Source organism: Lineus longissimus, chromosome 17 (genome assembly GCF_910592395.1).
Source record: "Lineus longissimus chromosome 17, tnLinLong1.2, whole genome shotgun sequence".
Lineage (NCBI taxonomy): Eukaryota > Metazoa > Nemertea > Pilidiophora > Heteronemertea > Lineidae > Lineus > Lineus longissimus.
Genome location: NC_088324.1, coordinates 7,622,686 through 7,639,398, shown reverse-complemented (window position 1 = coordinate 7,639,398; position 16,713 = coordinate 7,622,686). Strand labels below are relative to the sequence as shown.

At 36.7% G+C, this 16,713-nt stretch overlaps 1 protein-coding gene across 32 annotated transcripts in view; it reads right to left on the bottom strand.

Annotated features, from left to right (window-relative positions):
• The window catches only part of LOC135501822 (voltage-dependent calcium channel type A subunit alpha-1-like), a 348,627-nt gene that overhangs the window by 50,291 nt on the left and 281,623 nt on the right, over positions 1-16,713 (bottom strand). For 29 of the 32 annotated variants that reach the window (XM_064794169.1, XM_064794155.1, XM_064794185.1 and 26 more), the window contains 4 exons: positions 12,282-12,365; positions 1,392-1,511; positions 1,075-1,140; positions 421-666 (listed from right to left, as the gene is read on the bottom strand). In XM_064794169.1, coding sequence (XP_064650239.1) covers positions 421-666; positions 1,075-1,140; positions 1,392-1,511; positions 12,282-12,365 — 516 coding nt within the window. The remainder of the gene's footprint in view (positions 1-420; positions 667-1,074; positions 1,141-1,391; positions 1,512-12,281; positions 12,366-16,713) is intronic. The other 3 variants (XM_064794161.1, XM_064794174.1, XM_064794156.1) reach the window with 1 other exon arrangement.

Below are 16,713 nucleotides of genomic sequence, written 5' to 3'. Positions count from 1 at the left end.
TAACAAAAAAATATTATAGGTCAATTAATTGTAAAGGAGCATGGTGGTGTAATTTGCCAGTATGTTCCCAGCAAAAGTCCCATGTAATGACATACGTTTGATTAAATAAAAAAAATTAAAAGCAACAAAAAATTATATCTATTATGAAAACACGAACACACTTAAGAATAATGAGAAACAAATGCTTGGTGATGTAAAGATGGACACAAACAAAATTATTTCTTTCTAAGTTGTTAGGATTCTATTAAACAGTAGATTGAGTAGAGGCAGAGGTGTTATTGTTTTACAGTAATTTCCTTTTTCTGTTTAGAGAATCAAAAATATTTTTCGCAGCACAATATTTTCTTGAGTAAACCTCTTCGCGAGCCGCAAATATTTCCTGCATGCGAGATTTTCCTGTTCTAGAGTTAAGGCACTTACCAAGAATGAGCAAAGGAAAATGAACGAAACGAAGTAAAGGTATGCTATGTCTGTGCCACACTTTGGCTTTCCCGCGTCGTTCGATCCGATCTCACAGATCTTGCCCGTCGTACACGAGAGCATGATGAGTTGCCAGCTTTCACCGGTGGCACAACGGAAGAGCAGCATTAGCGCCTGAGTAAACGTTTGGAAGTTATTGTGCCGGTTGATGTCGCTATCGGGAGAAAGCTGAATGTTCCCAAATACCTGTAATATCAAAGTGACCACATCAATTCCTTGGTAATAACTGAACTGATGTCCGAATTTACCACAATATGGTGTTCTAAATTCTATCAAAAGTATGGTTTACCGGTGATACCTTCTTCTTCTGCGCTCAGCCTACTTGAACTATATCTTCAGTCCCGTGGTGGAGATGAAGTCGTTCTAATTAGGTCTTGCTGCGTTCCACAACTTTCCTCGACATCAGTGTCCGCCTGGTGAACCCCATACAGTACCTGTATCAAACTGCAGTGTCACCTTGAGGATGTCTTCCCCAACCACTGTTTTGTCGCATTTCTCCTCAAGAAACGCTTGGGATTGATTTAACATTTCGGTCTGAAGTGGAGATGTCATAATTTTGAAACACCCAATATGTGTTTTTTTTGCACTACTTACTTGCATGCCGATGATTGCCGCGATGAAGAACAACATCAAGATGAGGAGGCAGACATATGGCAACGCCTGAAATGAAGTTGATAATAACATTAGACAATGCGATTCCACTCTCTATATCACATGTGTAGAACATCCTGGTACGCCAAATTTTCGATTGGCCCCCTCCAGCAAGTACAACAATCTCAGTCCCACCCCTGGTTGCTCACATGGATTTATTGCGGGGCTTGACTGAAAGATGGGAGTCTATTTGAGTTCATGGGGGCATGAATGTTTTCTAGGACAAAGATGCGGGCATCCTGCAGTCGACTGTATCTTACCTTGAAAGACTGAACGAATGTCCACAGGAGGATACGGATGGTGTAGCCCTGGCGTAGGAGCTTGATCAGACGGGCAGCACGGAAAAGTCGCAGAAATCCGAGGCTGATAAAGTTGGACTGCTAACAAACAGAAACATATCAGGGGGTGAGAGAGGTCTGTCTAGCCGACTTTACCATGAGATGACACGGATAATTGTAAACTGAGGCAGAATTGCATGTGATCAGTCGGAAAATTTTCAAGTGGAAATCCAATGTGTGAGAATTCTATAAACGACTAGCACTTGTTTTTTGTGGGGAAAATTGATCACATGGTCGACACTCTTGTCTCTAGCGTTAAATGGAGTAGCTGTTCGTTTCTTTTAAGAATATAATGTGAAGTTTTGTTAAGTGAATAGAGTGATTTGTAATATGCAAGATTCACGCTTTTAGAGAAAAACCCAGAAGATGCCGAAATTAGAATGAAAGCTTGTATGAGGATAATGCTGGAAATGAATCTTGGTGATCAGCGTTAGTATGGTGTTTCACCGAACCCTGCAAGGATTGAGGGATAGAAATGCCACACATGAGCAATGAAAATCACTATCAGAGTCTAACCAATTTGTAGATTACCATAATCAATTTTGTCACAGATGTCAACAATTTTCAAGTGAAAGTTTACAACAAAGGGAAACGGTTTTTTTCTGATAGGAGTTCCCTTGCGGTCCTTGCAGGGTGACATATATCAAATTGTGGCCGGTTACAAAATATTCAGTTGCTGGATCAAAACTCCGCCTCACGGAAACCTGTTCTCAAGAAAGAAAAAAATTATATGACAGAACAGCACATACATGTATGTTATCAGCAACACTTAATCGATATGGCACTTTTCCGTCCCGAACCAATGTTTGATGAATCGCGCATTTTTCCTTCATGCCTAAACATCGGAGATTTAAAACATATATGCACCATTCAAAACAAAAAGTCGAGCGAGAAGGACATTTTCCAAAGATCAACATTTTGATGACAGAAATTTAGGTTGATTTATACATCAATAATGGTGGCCAACATGCGGTTAAAAGCGTTGGACAAAAAAAAAACCATCGAAAGACAATTTAGAAACTTCAATCACATGTGAAGATCACAAAATTTGTCGCACAAAAGTGAGACTTTCGGGAATAGAAAATGATACGAAGACAGAGTTTTTTTTTCTTCTAAAACAATAGCTCGTAATATCAGCTTAGGCCAGTCAGTGTCACTCTAGATACAATTGCATCCTTAACTCGAGTACAAAACATATAGACGTTTTCTGCTCACAACAATTTTATCTTGGTCACATTTATACACACATGTTTGGTGATACAGATATACTGAGATGTCACTGCATTGCCTGGGAATTGAATACATCAACTATATGATATCAACAATAGCTAAACGGTGACAGACTTTGTACCATTGAAGAGAACGGAAGGACACACTGAGTTGATCCACGGAGAGGCCAGACATAGTGCACAATGAATATTTTGCTGACTGAGACACAATTCAATACATGTATATAATGAGTAAGCTTCAACCCGCCCCAGAATATTACGCACAGCTACCTGGTTCCTTTGCTCCAGGGCACTTTGTCCATCACTGACAATACCAAACGTGGACATACAACTCCTGGATATAAGGTTAAAGCATATTCTGGGGCAGGCTGTATGGTCAAGTAATTCAACTGCAATATCACAACAGTATCGCTCAAAAACAATTGAAAATTTCACGGAGAGACATAGAAGGTAGGATTCTGTGATACTCAATTTGATCAAATATATTCTTTTTTTGATAGAAAATTAACAAATTTATCCAAGTCAAACTTAATTTCAGGTGTTTTTAAATAGATGTTGAAACAACGTAATTCAGAATAACTAGTTATTGGTAGAGACGAACATTCTTTAAATGACCAAGAGAAATGCATCTTTTGTTTTCACGATTGTGTAACACCGGTGCTGTAAAACCCTATTAGTGTTCACTTTTAACACTTTCTGTTGAACAATAAAAGTGAGAAGGGTAGTTTTCTGATGGTTATATTCAGTTGACAGAACCAAAAACATTTTCAACATGAAAGACAACAACACATTTTTTTGATAACAGATATACATGTACAGCTGCAATTAACTTTTCAAAAAAACAAAATACAAAGTGAAATCTATTTTATGAAATACGAGTATTATGTATTTTTTAAAATACAAGTGTAATGCATCTTATGAAATACAAGTGTAAAGTATCTTATTGAATACAAGTGTAATGTATCTCATGAAATACAAGTCTAATGTATGAGAAGCATTGATTTTACAGCACCAGTTCGGGCTAGTTGAACTACTTGACAAGATGCGGAGAAGATACTGATGATTATGGCATTCAAGAACGTAATGGAAATGACAGATGAAAAGCTTTGAAAAACAGTGACACCTGTTTGCAGCAACCTTTCAGAGACAAAGCTGAACAATGGAATCAATTTGGCGTTATATTTTTGCTACAGCCCCAAATTAATGAAGCAATTTGTATTTTGTATGGTGAGCAAGCTTCAAACGCGACTCCTTGAACTGACTCCATGAACAAGTCCCATCTCTGTCTGCATCTGCTGGATGACTACTGTATTGGTGAGTTTTCATGCATTAACACAAGAAATATCATAGTTTTATCTCAATGACGAATGACTGATTACGCAAAAGGTACACTGCACATACATAAGGTGACCAAGATATCGGACACCTACAAAAAACTACAGCATTCTTGGCATGGCATTTTGAAAAGCTTGATCGTAGACTATCAACATTTCTCTTAAAGTGAATATTGCACAACAATTTTTTAGCCTACTTGTACATTTTCACTGCCCAAGAAACCTTCTTATTTGCTGTTGCGCAGAGGAAAACACAGTAAGATAGATTCGGTCTGCTGAGCTTGTGATTAGGTAGCGTTCTATTCTGAAACTCATGTTGTGGAATTCCATAGTAATGAGTCGTGCAGCAATTCGGCTACATTCATGCATGCATTGATACTGAGAGAGGCAAAGGAAATAAAGGGGCACCTTGTTTGGTACTCTCTTAAAGATTTTTTTTCTCAATTTGAATTTGTGGCAGTATCAGATATTGATATCAAGATTAAACAGAAAGAATCGTAATAATATCATAATTTTCAACTAAACATTTCCCTATTTTAGAAGCTTAGCAGCGCTTTTGAGGAATTGGTTGGGTGTCAGGGACGTCAGAATGAGTGTGGGGAATGCGTGAGGGTGCCTGTTGGGCAAGGGAGGTGAGGCAATGGTAAGCATACAGGGTTGCAGTGCGTGATAGACACTGGCAGCATTGGTCACACTATAACATGGAATCATTTGGACACAGTGTCTGGAGTATGTCACGCCACTCACTTTTGAGGGGCGTTATAGTTTTTGGATGCGAATGACGAAAATTTCCGCGTGAGGTCATTTTGTAAACAAGATATCCATCTATAAGGTACCGGTAGATCTATAAATATTACTAAATATTCAGAAAGAAATGTTTTGTTCTTGAAGATCTTATTATGACTTAAATCTTCATAGATTTTCGTGCATGCTGAGGGAGGGACTAGGAACTGGTTAATTGATTAATCATTTTCATATTCCTCTGTGTTCAGTTGGTTTTAAGTTTTCACCACAGGCCACGGTATCAAGTGTGTCAGGAGTTAAATCAGGGTTAAGGCAGAGAGTAACTGAAAAATCCAAAGAGGTCATCAAGAGGCAAAAAGGTTAGAAACTTCGACTTCACAAGTTTGCCCTTGCACATCGTGAAGTGTATTGATGTATATGGGCAAACTGTGAGAAGTGATGAAAATTCTCACGTTTCTTAACTTTCGGTTCCTGCTTCTTTAACCATTCATGGACATTTCACAATGTTTAACCTGTTACAGACCCTCGATTCAGTGGCCTGTGCTTTCGCACAGGATATTTTTCTTTAGAATCAGAGAAAAAAAGAATTCTGCAAAACAATGTAACTTGAAATATATGTAGGATGATTCACCAAATGGATTCTTGAAAGAAGTAAAGTGAGTGAGAAATGAGCAACTTTACAATGAGATGCGGTGATACGAGTATGATCATTAGCTAATGTGAATGATAGAGAGCACTGAAGCCTGAAGAATTGCATGTCCGAATCCTGAAGAGCGCCAGCAAACATGACAATCATTCATCAGCGCATCCATACATCAAGCAAACACACGCTCAGTACATCCAACACTCGTACGTTTCACTCAAAAGGAAGGGACAATTAACATTAACCATGTTAGACCCTGCAGAGGAGAGGCACCCATTTCAAAATCTATGTAATTGCTTAAAATATGACATTAAGCGTTTCAACATTAGTATCATATTGATACCCATAACATGACTTCACTAGATGAAGGTGACCTTGACCAAATTCTTTGGATAAACAGTTTTTTTAAAAGATGAAACAAATGTATTTTTTTCAATGGGACCAATCCTTGCAGGGCTAGAACATTGAAATACCCAGTACGTGAATCATGCATGCTAAAAGCCCCACCACCATATTAATCACGGACCTCGTCAAACGAGGTGGAAAGAAATTGGGCGTGCTTAATAGTGTGTTTATCATGACTATAGCCTAGGCGGGGGAATTCTGTCGTTCGAGACTGAAAGAAGCAGGATAAAGATAGAACAGAAGAACCTCCACCAAAAGACAGCGAGGGACACAGGATTTAACGTTCTAGAGGACAATGGTGTTGCCCCAGTTAATTATCAATGGTGTCATTTCATAGCAAAACCGGCTAAACAACGGGTCCAGCACCTGGGAACTATAATTGTTATGGTTACGAGCAACGACATGGCGGGCACCGGTGATTGACGGTCGGAGTTGGCAAATCATACTTTAAGGTATCCATACATTTGGATATATTTCATACTGATATTCCACTTGGCTACTTGAAGTTACACACATGGTTTTTACAGCAATGCTACCTAGTTTTGCCATGTCTTATTGCAGATGATAAGCATAAGGCTGTCATCATAACAAAACTGCTGTCATTATTTCAGTTTCTACCATTAAACAGAATGGTCTGTAGAGTCTAACATCGAAGGCCAACAACTTAGTAGCGTACATTGAATTATCGTCTTGTACAGGTCAGGATGGTTAATTTCACCAGTAGCCATGCCCAGCTTGGCCTTGTTTTTTTCAGCGAATGATAACGAATTATTATCAAGTTATTTGCTTAGCCAACTAGTTAGCACTGTGTCAAAACATGCTGGTTTACAAGAGTCTAGATTTGTCGTAAAGTCAAACAAGACAGCCATATTAAATGATCCAACCATGTCAGTCAAGACTACTGACATGGACTGAATCATTTTTGTTGGAGAGTCTGTCGGGTTTGAAAGACTAACTAAACTATAGAAATGATTTGATATCAACACCGACCATTCATCACCAATGCACTAATCATCAAAATCACTCAAAAGATTAAAAACTTGAATTCATACAAAATGAGAAAAAACGAAAAGCGAGAAGCGTAGGGTATAGGAAATAAAAATGGTGCATTTCAAACCAACCCTGTAAGTTTGGCATATGAGATGAAAGCTTTTAACTTTTCTTTGGAGAGCTTCTGTGTTGCTATTTCAAAGTCCAATTAATGTAATAAACTCAGTTCAAAGCCATTGTCTTGGCAATGCTGAGCCTTAGTTCCTCTGCTCTATCTTTGAGAGGATAATAAAAGACTGTCCAAATGGATGATTCTTAGATATCATTAACTCTTTGTACATTAGTTTATATACAATCAAAGAGCTAACATAGGTCAGCAGCTGTGGGATATGCTTAATTGTAATGCAGCTGTGATAGGAAATAACTGTAATTGATCACTGATTACTAAACAGAGAATTGAATGCTGCATCTGGATTCATGAGATGGTGGGCTGCCATTAGAGAGGTTCACAATCTGATCCGAGAAGAAGGGATTTTTCTATCTCTGGCTGACATCATCAAGTCAAGTTTTTGTTTTGCATTTCTGAAAACAAGCAACACACTAAACTTTCATCAACATAAGTCGCTTTTACAAGGCAGAGGATTTTTAAAATCACGTGCAAATTAGTAGCATGCATGCCATTCCAGGTAGACAGGCTCATGCAGTCAGTGGTGATTCAGTGTTTCTATATCTTCCAAGGAGAGATTGACCCATCCAACAAGTTCAATAGGCCTGACACATTTTGCGAGCAGCAGTTTGTGAACAGCCACGGTTCAGATCAGTATAAGTAGTGTAGTTAGGTATAGGGGCTTTTTGATAGCACAAGGTTAATATATTTGGTGTCTGTGGAAAATGTTTAATTGGTATGTATGTGCCATAAAAGGTGACTCAGTTCACTCTTCATTTCTAGAAACCAATGTTCTCAGAAGCGTTTGGGAGTGAGAACTAGATAAAGGTGTCCCCAAAATGTAGCAAGAGAATTTAACAGAAAACATCCTCGTGGGACCCTTACAAAAGACTTGTCGCTATAAGATTAACCACTTTTGTTCTCATTGCTAGTCAGTTTTAGATTTCTAAGCACAAAGGAAAAAGGTAGGAATGACAAAGGAGAAAGAACATTAAGGTTGCGACATCTAACTAGATTACAACTAAAACTATTCTCTCGACAAAATATGAACAGCCCAAGAGTTGTTCAAGTACCGTCCTCGCCATCGGGATCAAGCACGCACAACTTCAGACAAGGCTCTAGGAGACCATTCAAATTCTAGGTGCATAAGCATGGTAGCCATTCACATGTGGAAGACCAGATACAAACCTGAGGAGATCCACAGTTGATCATCAAAACACATCAAAAAACAATACTTCGCCGCTGTAAACCTCAATATTTTCGCACCTATTTAATTTTGTAATTGGCAATGATTCTTTCAAAAATTTAAAATTTCGCATTTTTTTGGTCGGACTTCAAAATTTCGTCCAGTTTTTCAAAGAAAATGATTCATTTTTGCGATATTCATTTTCTCAAATCGATATCATCCATGAAGTAAAACCCCCATGGAAATAACTAGGGGAAAGGTTGACTGCAACCTCCTTTCATACAGCTAAAACCAATGTGTTACAACAGATCATTAGGAATTCTTTCGATTAACATAAGATGTGTTTTGATGTAACTGCAGATCTCACCCAAGGTGAAAACACTCTCACTCAAACTGTGCTGCAATAGTCTATGTGCAACTCTGTTGTAGATTGGTGGATAGAGAGAGAAGGGTCCCTACAGGAGGATGAGGGAGCAAACCAGCAAGCGAACCATGCTCTACAAGTGAGGGAAAGTCTAATCTCAACCTTGGAAAAAAACACAATTTTAACAAGGAGAACAATTTTCACGAACAATTTCTTAATTTCAAGTTTCGCAATATCAGTATTTGATGTTGTTGAAGTGATGGTGTCTGTCATAAGCTGGAATGACCATTAAGAAATAGACCAATTTAATTAAGATGTCAGAGAACATTGTTCCGAAAACACTAGGAAAACACTGATTTTCACTTCAAAACCAATGAAAACAAATCTCTGAAAACGTGTAAGTTCTTACAGAAGAGCAGTTTTAAAGTCTAAGTCTTCCCATACACAGTCGCCTAATATTATCACCCCTGACTGTGAGGCCATAGTAGCTATCACATTCACAGTAAAAATAGATCTCTTGCTAAAGTGAAACCCAACCCAGAAGTATTAATCATTTTACCGTGCTCAGTCAACAGAAATATGAGGCTTTAGGATGCCCGAAATGCATCACCACCAAGAGGAAAAACTAAGCTCTTTGAAGTCCTTCATATTCTGATTGCATAGTTTAGAACCTTAACCATAACCCACAGGCCATGCTTCAGTCATCTTCAGCCATTATGAGCTTCCCATGATGCACATACACCATAAAGAGAAAGGAGTCAAAAAAGGGAGACCCTCTCGCTAACATTACTTTAGACTTTCTGCAAAATTAACTTAATTCATTAATATGCATTCTCAATGCCACAAGTTATATGCTCAATGACATGTGACAACTGTCATAAGAATAGCATTCAAATAAATGTTAATTTGTTTGGTTCTTTGTACAAATCCAAGTTGTTGGCATGTTATGGCCACAACTGGCTTCACTGATACTGACATCGGTAGTCATGGTGAGGCATAAACAAATTCTGCATTTTATCTTTTGCTTGAATTTAACCCCCTGAACCCCAAGGGCAGGCACTCGTTAATATCACTCGATTTGATGTCATTCTAGTTGTTTTGAGTCAAATCTATTTATCGAAATGAGCCATCAGACATGCGATTGAGACAGATGAATCTGGGTTTATTTTGACAAAAACTTTATGCATGATATACTAGTATTTTACCTCAATTATGTTAAATAAGACACACATGGTATGACTTATTGAGACCACTCCAATGAATGGTCTTGCCAATAGGCTGTGACAACAGAAGGTGAATCTTTGTTGCATTTTGCGACATAGGGCACAGGGTTCAATGGGGTTAAAGAAAACCGCAATCAAGAGCAAAGAGATGTAATATCATCAAAAAGCAAATACGTTATTTTGCAGCAGAATCGAGAAGGCATAATTCATAACGCATTAACCAAAGTAATTCCCTACTTTACAAGAAAGGTAGAGGGTAGTATGTGAGCCAATATGACGTTCTGTCCATCAATTTAGCTGTCAGTATAAACCAGAAATTCAGACCAGAAATTCATACAGCTTAGAGAATTACAAGTGGTACATAAGTCACTTGAAATTAAGTTTCTGAAGCAATTAAAGGATCTACTTTGAATCTAAATAGAGAATGAAGCACAAGCAGATTAATTGTGCCTTTCCCAGCACAGTCATTTTCAAAAAAGTCACACGATATGCAGTTTCCAAGCCAATTTACATTAAGAATGATAGTAGAGGCTTCTTGTTCAACAAAACCTGTCCAAGAAAATGACAAGAAAAGTCGTTCAGACTACTAGATATAGAAGAGAGGAATCACAACGTTGGCTGATTTTGGAGTGTTCCTAACAGTTTAGATGTTTTCCGTCTAAGCGCAGAACTTTATGTATAGACTTCAAGTTAACTGTGAGTAACTTAGCACCAAATTGACACAGACAGCAATTGATATAGTGGTTCACACACATCCCAAAGTTTGATAAACGTTCATCAGAACTCATGCTTAAATGTGTAACTGGCTGAGAATAAAATCAAAATGATCTAAAAATAAAACATGGAAGTTCGATAAAAGGTTAAAGAAAGACTAGGGAAAAGGTATGCTTACAAATCCTCATTTAAATATGCACTTAGCGATACCTCGAAATGAACACATCTTATAGAGGCAGTCAGAGAGTCATCATGACAACAGTTAGAGACATTCAGATTTTTCTCTGATCAGAAAAGTAGAGCGGGATGAAGGATAGATAGGTACAGGGGTATTGCACTGGATAAGGATATTCATACGCTTATTGTTATTTTGACAAGAAAGAAAATATCACACACAGAGATTATATCATTTCTGCATGGTTCATTCAACGAATTTAACAGGCCTTCCTCAGAAACAATCTCTTAGATAGCAGCACCTGTATAATTCATTGGATGTATCAAATGGGACCTATCTGCATCATTTTCACTGCACAGAGATATCTTTTCACTGTACAGATGCGAGCTAAGATACGAAGTCTAGGATCACAACTTCTATATTTTCTTTTCATGTACAGGGGTCTTCCTACGATGTGTAATTTCCTCCACAAGAACCATCATAACATTCTAAAAAGATTCACATATATTTGCAAATGACAGACAAACGTCCATTAAATACTTTTTTGTGAAATAAGTAGACATGCTTTAAGTATTTTGATCGAATTATAATTAGAGAGGATTTCATTCAAATCTTCAGACACAAAAAACTTTGAAACTTTAAAAAGGAGTGAACGCGCTGTCATATGCAGTATGACACATGCACGTAATTGCTCTCATTAGTTGTTTCAAGCAATCACAAAGTGATCTTTAACACAATTTTCAGAGAAAATACTTAGACAGTCAGGGTACTTAAGTGACAACATGTTTAATATTAACAATAAAGTGAGCAATCAACCATTAAGTAACCAGCAACACCTCTGTACCATCTATTTCTAGTATTCTTTAATAGAAACACCCCCCACTGGGGGCTCGCTAGCTAACATTGCCTACTGCATGCTTTATCCGCGGTCAGGACAACAGCGATTTTGACAGCAAGGACAAAACATTTGTATCGTACTAGGCATTTCAAAAAGTGCTTTACATTTCCTTCTAAGTTCTGGTCACAGAGATAACATTAAGACTGTTGGACCTTCGTAGATATAAGAAATAAAACTCACTCAATGATATTTGAAATGCCTAGTAAGTGCAGCGGCACATTGTTCATTGTGGACTATTAAAGAAGTGATGTGTAGGTAGTTACAGAGTGTTATATATCTTCAGGTAACAATCAAAAAATTACACCTGTATGGCAACATTGTGACATTCAGAGACCAGTTTAAGCGCAAAATGCCAGATTGGTGGTTAATATAAACAACAACTGTTTATCAAAACATCCATGGATGAATTCTAGAGCAGCATTTAGCTGAAATGTAAACAAACACTGACATATTTAGGAAAGATGTTGACGTGTCTTGAAAGTAGGTCAACTTATCCCTGAAGTCACCTACATACTACTCGCAACAAATGCTCCAGACATCTCTGCAGCAGATTCTGTTGGCCTCAGTAGCCAGTCAGATATTGTCAGGGGAAATTATAAATACTTTAGATAAATACATAATCCGAGTAACTACCACACACAGTCACTTCTCAACAAGACCGCTGATTAACCCCATTGTGACTCAGCTAGACAGTCATGGTGCCATCAGAAAAACCCAATCAGAAGAAACTGGACCACTTACCTGAAGTTCTGTGACCAACACATCAGTGATACTACCAATCACAGTAATAAAGTCGAAGATGTTCCACGGGTCTCTAAAATAGTTCTTTTTTGGGGGGAAATAAAAAGATTGATAAATTAGTGTGATGTTCTTTGGTATGGCACCCTTGGGTGGTCATCATATTAACAATATGGTTTGGTATTGGTTCTGGTTTTTGGTAGGGAGAACTGTGTGCAACCAGCACCGACACCCATTTGTGGAATTTTACATAACTAACTAACTAATTTAGGAACTTCTAAAAGAAGAACATTATGTCTCTGGTTACATCATAATCAGTGAAGTTCACATTACACTATCAACTATAAATCTACATCTAAATGCTATCAACATGTTAAAGAGACTATTTCCTCTTCTATTATTTTAATCTGATCATTCAAAAATGTAGGTCATCCAATAATATAATGATTTGTGGGTTTTGATTATTCATAATAAGAGTAATGGAATACTAGTAATCTAATTTTATATTTAATATTATTCATAGAGTACATGTACTCGGTAATCTAGTAAATAGCATTTAAGATTATGGGGTAATTTCATTTTCAGTTTGTGAACAGGATTTATTTCCTCAAAACCAATACCATACTATTTTATTCTTCCATTGAACAAGATAGGAATTCCAATGAAAATGACACTATCATACTACACAGATAGCCACATTTGACTAGACTAAAGCTATACTGGTCATAATAGACATGCACCACTAGCAGTCTACTGGGCAGAGTCGGCGACAGTAAGGAAAACAGGTTGAAGTGGGTTAACAAGTTATTAACAATTCCAGAACAGCAATTTTCTTCGTTATACCAGAATTGGAAGATTTTCAAAGAGTTCGGCAGGTTTTTGGCCTCGGGCAACTGAGGCAGATTTAAGGTGCATCTAAACATTTTAGACCCATTTCCATAACCATTCTAATAGATATGGGACAATATACAATACGTTTGCCCAAATTTTATTGAGACTACAAATTTAGGTTACTCATATTCAAACAAAGTTCATATACTTTGCTAGAATTATACTACCCCTCACAGAAAATGGTTAAAATTCTCAACGAGTTGGTTTTAGGTTGTTGGTCTCCAGCCAACTGAGGCGGATATAATTGCCATCTATCAGTTTGTGACCAATTTCCAAACCAGCTCTTATTGATTTGGGGCAATATGTCAGTCTAAGCAATTTTGAATTAAATGAGATTATAGATTTATGTTGACTCATTTTTAACCGATAGGTGAAATAAAACTACCCCGCAAAGATAGCGATAAAAACTCTTCCTGAATCGTCTAACTTGTTACTTCTCACTGGAACACTTTTATCCTTGGATGATTTCAATGGAAGAATAAGGCATATGTTGCCAATGTTTGCTGAGTGAAATGTATCATTGCAAAATCATTCAATATTATATCATAGTTTGTAATAATATCTGATGAGATATAAAGTCCACAATAATATCTGATCAAATATACTTATCCACAAATATTATCATAATCTATAATATGAACTATATTGTAGATAAAAGTTACATCAATGCCGAAGAATAATTTCAAATTTTCAGGCATTAAAGGATGATACTATCACCTAACTATAATATTACCAAGATTACTCTTCATATCATTGTGATTACTGATGATATTATAGCATGAATGATAGTTATAACTGACTATGATACGATATTGATTCATGAATGATATCTTATACTCAAGATGATTCTGGTATGATAGTAATGCACCAGGCCAAACTATCAAATACGAATCATCCTTGCACAGCTTGGCAACATTAAATCAATGATAAAGGACTCACAACAGCCAAGCAGTATAGAGCACTGCTCACTCCATACCTATTGTACGTGTCAAGGGTTTTGCCTTAAACATACAGTGACTGATGTCCAAACCTTTAAAGTACAGAATAACTGACGAAACAGGTCGATAAAAGGTTGTTTAAATGATAAAACAACCATCTGGGTAGCATCTTGTTTCTCCAGAATACCCTCTCATACGATAAAGATAAAGTTTTGGCTTATAGTCCGATATCAACTGTAGTAGAGGTGTCATCTGACATCTCACTTTAACCACGATCTATCCTGAAATATTTCAGTAGAACTCAGATGAGCTGACTGGTATCTATTCATATTCCTGGGTGGAGAAAGGCAAGTTTGACAAAGAGACCTGCCTCAATGTCATGCCAAGTATGGGTGTGACATCATCAGAAACGATATGATTAAAGGCAAAAACAGAAATATTGTAAGACAAGGAGACATAAAATTCTTCAAAACAGACCACACATTTGTATAAAAGGTCAAAAATTGAAACTCTGGTCAATAAAGTTTCCCTCAAATTTTCTAAATTCAAACTTGTATTTTAAACTGATCTATTTCAAACTTGTCTTACAATGTTTCTTTCAAGATACGCTGCACACATACAATTTCAAAATGGCTGAGTGTTGATGTGCAATTGCAACAGGCCCAATCAATTAACAAACATTTTTTACAATTGAATTTTAATTGTAGAAAAAAACGTTTTGAATTGATTAGATATTGATTATAATTTCTAGTATAATTGATAAGTAACAATAAGTAAATCAGTTCCACATAACGTAAAGACACTTATTGTTGTTGAGAAATGCCCCTTAAGATAAAGTACCTTCCAGAGAGTTGCAAGAATGCAGAGAAGAAAGCAGTTACTTAACAGATTCAAATAAGTCCTAATCGCACAAAACTTATTACGTTGGAACACATCTTGAATGGCTGGTTGAATATTCATGGCACAATTCTATGAATATTTCCAAAGTAGGTTCACAACTCAATGAATCAGGTGCATATTTCTTCGAAAATCACAATGTTTAGTTAGAACATAATCCATCTGGGAAGTTTTTAGGCATGATTGAGAAAACAATCTAATTTTACTAACATTTTGTGCATTATAATTCAGATAAACTGGCAAAAATACCACCTAATGTACACCCCCACCTGGTTTTTAGTATCAACTCTAAAATGGCCTCATCCACAAATTTACTGATTAACTAAAGTAACAAATCAATTATACTATAAATCAATGGGAACATGTATGTGGTGCATTCAGGTATGGTGCTAAATCCTTAGTGCCCATATGTTGTCATATTTGAAAACTAAAAGCTTAACGAAAAGACTCACAAGCAGTTATATGATAGAAAAATTGCAATATCACTCAATACACATGGGATAAAATCTGCTTTTCGGAAACAACTCAACTTGTTGATTGATGATTTAAGAAACAAAGTTTTAAGGATATAGTAAATTTAATTTTCTTTAATAGAATTGAGTATGGATCGCTTTTGAAATATATGGAAATTATATGACCAGTGTACCATTATCTTGTTAACCAAGCAAGGAGCTTACAAAAATTTTTAGAAGAAGGAAACAATGTTGATATTTTCACAAGTATATCATACATTTGCTTCTACGTTTCTATTTGTAAATTGTAGAAACAACCCTCAAAATATACATCTGTCCAATATCAGATTTGGCTGCCTTGATTAGTTCATTAGTTCCACTTGGTCTCACTATCCAAGTTGAATAATTTGGATCCAAGTTGAATACGAAGCAATGTTAACAGGACCAGTAGTGCAGCGATTCTGTTCAACCTGAATAGAACTCAACACTTCTAACATAAAAGCAGAGGTAGCCTCGACTGCTATCAATGACACTAACAACATTTGACACTAATAATATTAGACAAATACGTAAGACTATTAAACAAGAAATCCTTCTTTTATCCCATGTGCATTGAGTAGATATTCCAATTGGTTTTTGCATTCACTGTAAATGTGTCTTATTTTTTATACTGATTTATCAACAGCATACGGCAGGATTTAGATGCCATAATTGCGCAGAAGGACTATTCACGTTGGTTTCTTTACGGCCATTTTGAAATTCGGATCACGAATGCTGTCTCCAAATGTACTTTTGAAGACTATGCAGTTCCTCATGCAATGATTGTATGAAAAAGCTACTAGCCTTCTACACATATTGTGACATGTCGCTCCCAAATTTACTTTTTCATCCCCAGGCAGGACCATGAAGTAAGCATCTATTTGCAATGACTGAACATCACTTAATCTGAACAACTTGTTCAAAAGATTGCTAATAAACTACTTTTTCATCTTTACTCCACTGTGGCCTCCGAACAGACCTTTGCTGCATGAACCATGAACTTGTTTGATTATTCATACATGTATCCAAATCGAATATGATTTTACCCACAAGATGATAATGTTATGGACAAGCTTTTCTTTCAGACAGTCACAATATGTTCAACATTTAGCGCAATGTTAATGGAATTTGTCAGCAGACCGCACTCAATACTTCTCATAAAATGATTGGTAATGCAGTCAAGCTGTCTTGATGCTGTATGAAAACCAATCTGTTTAT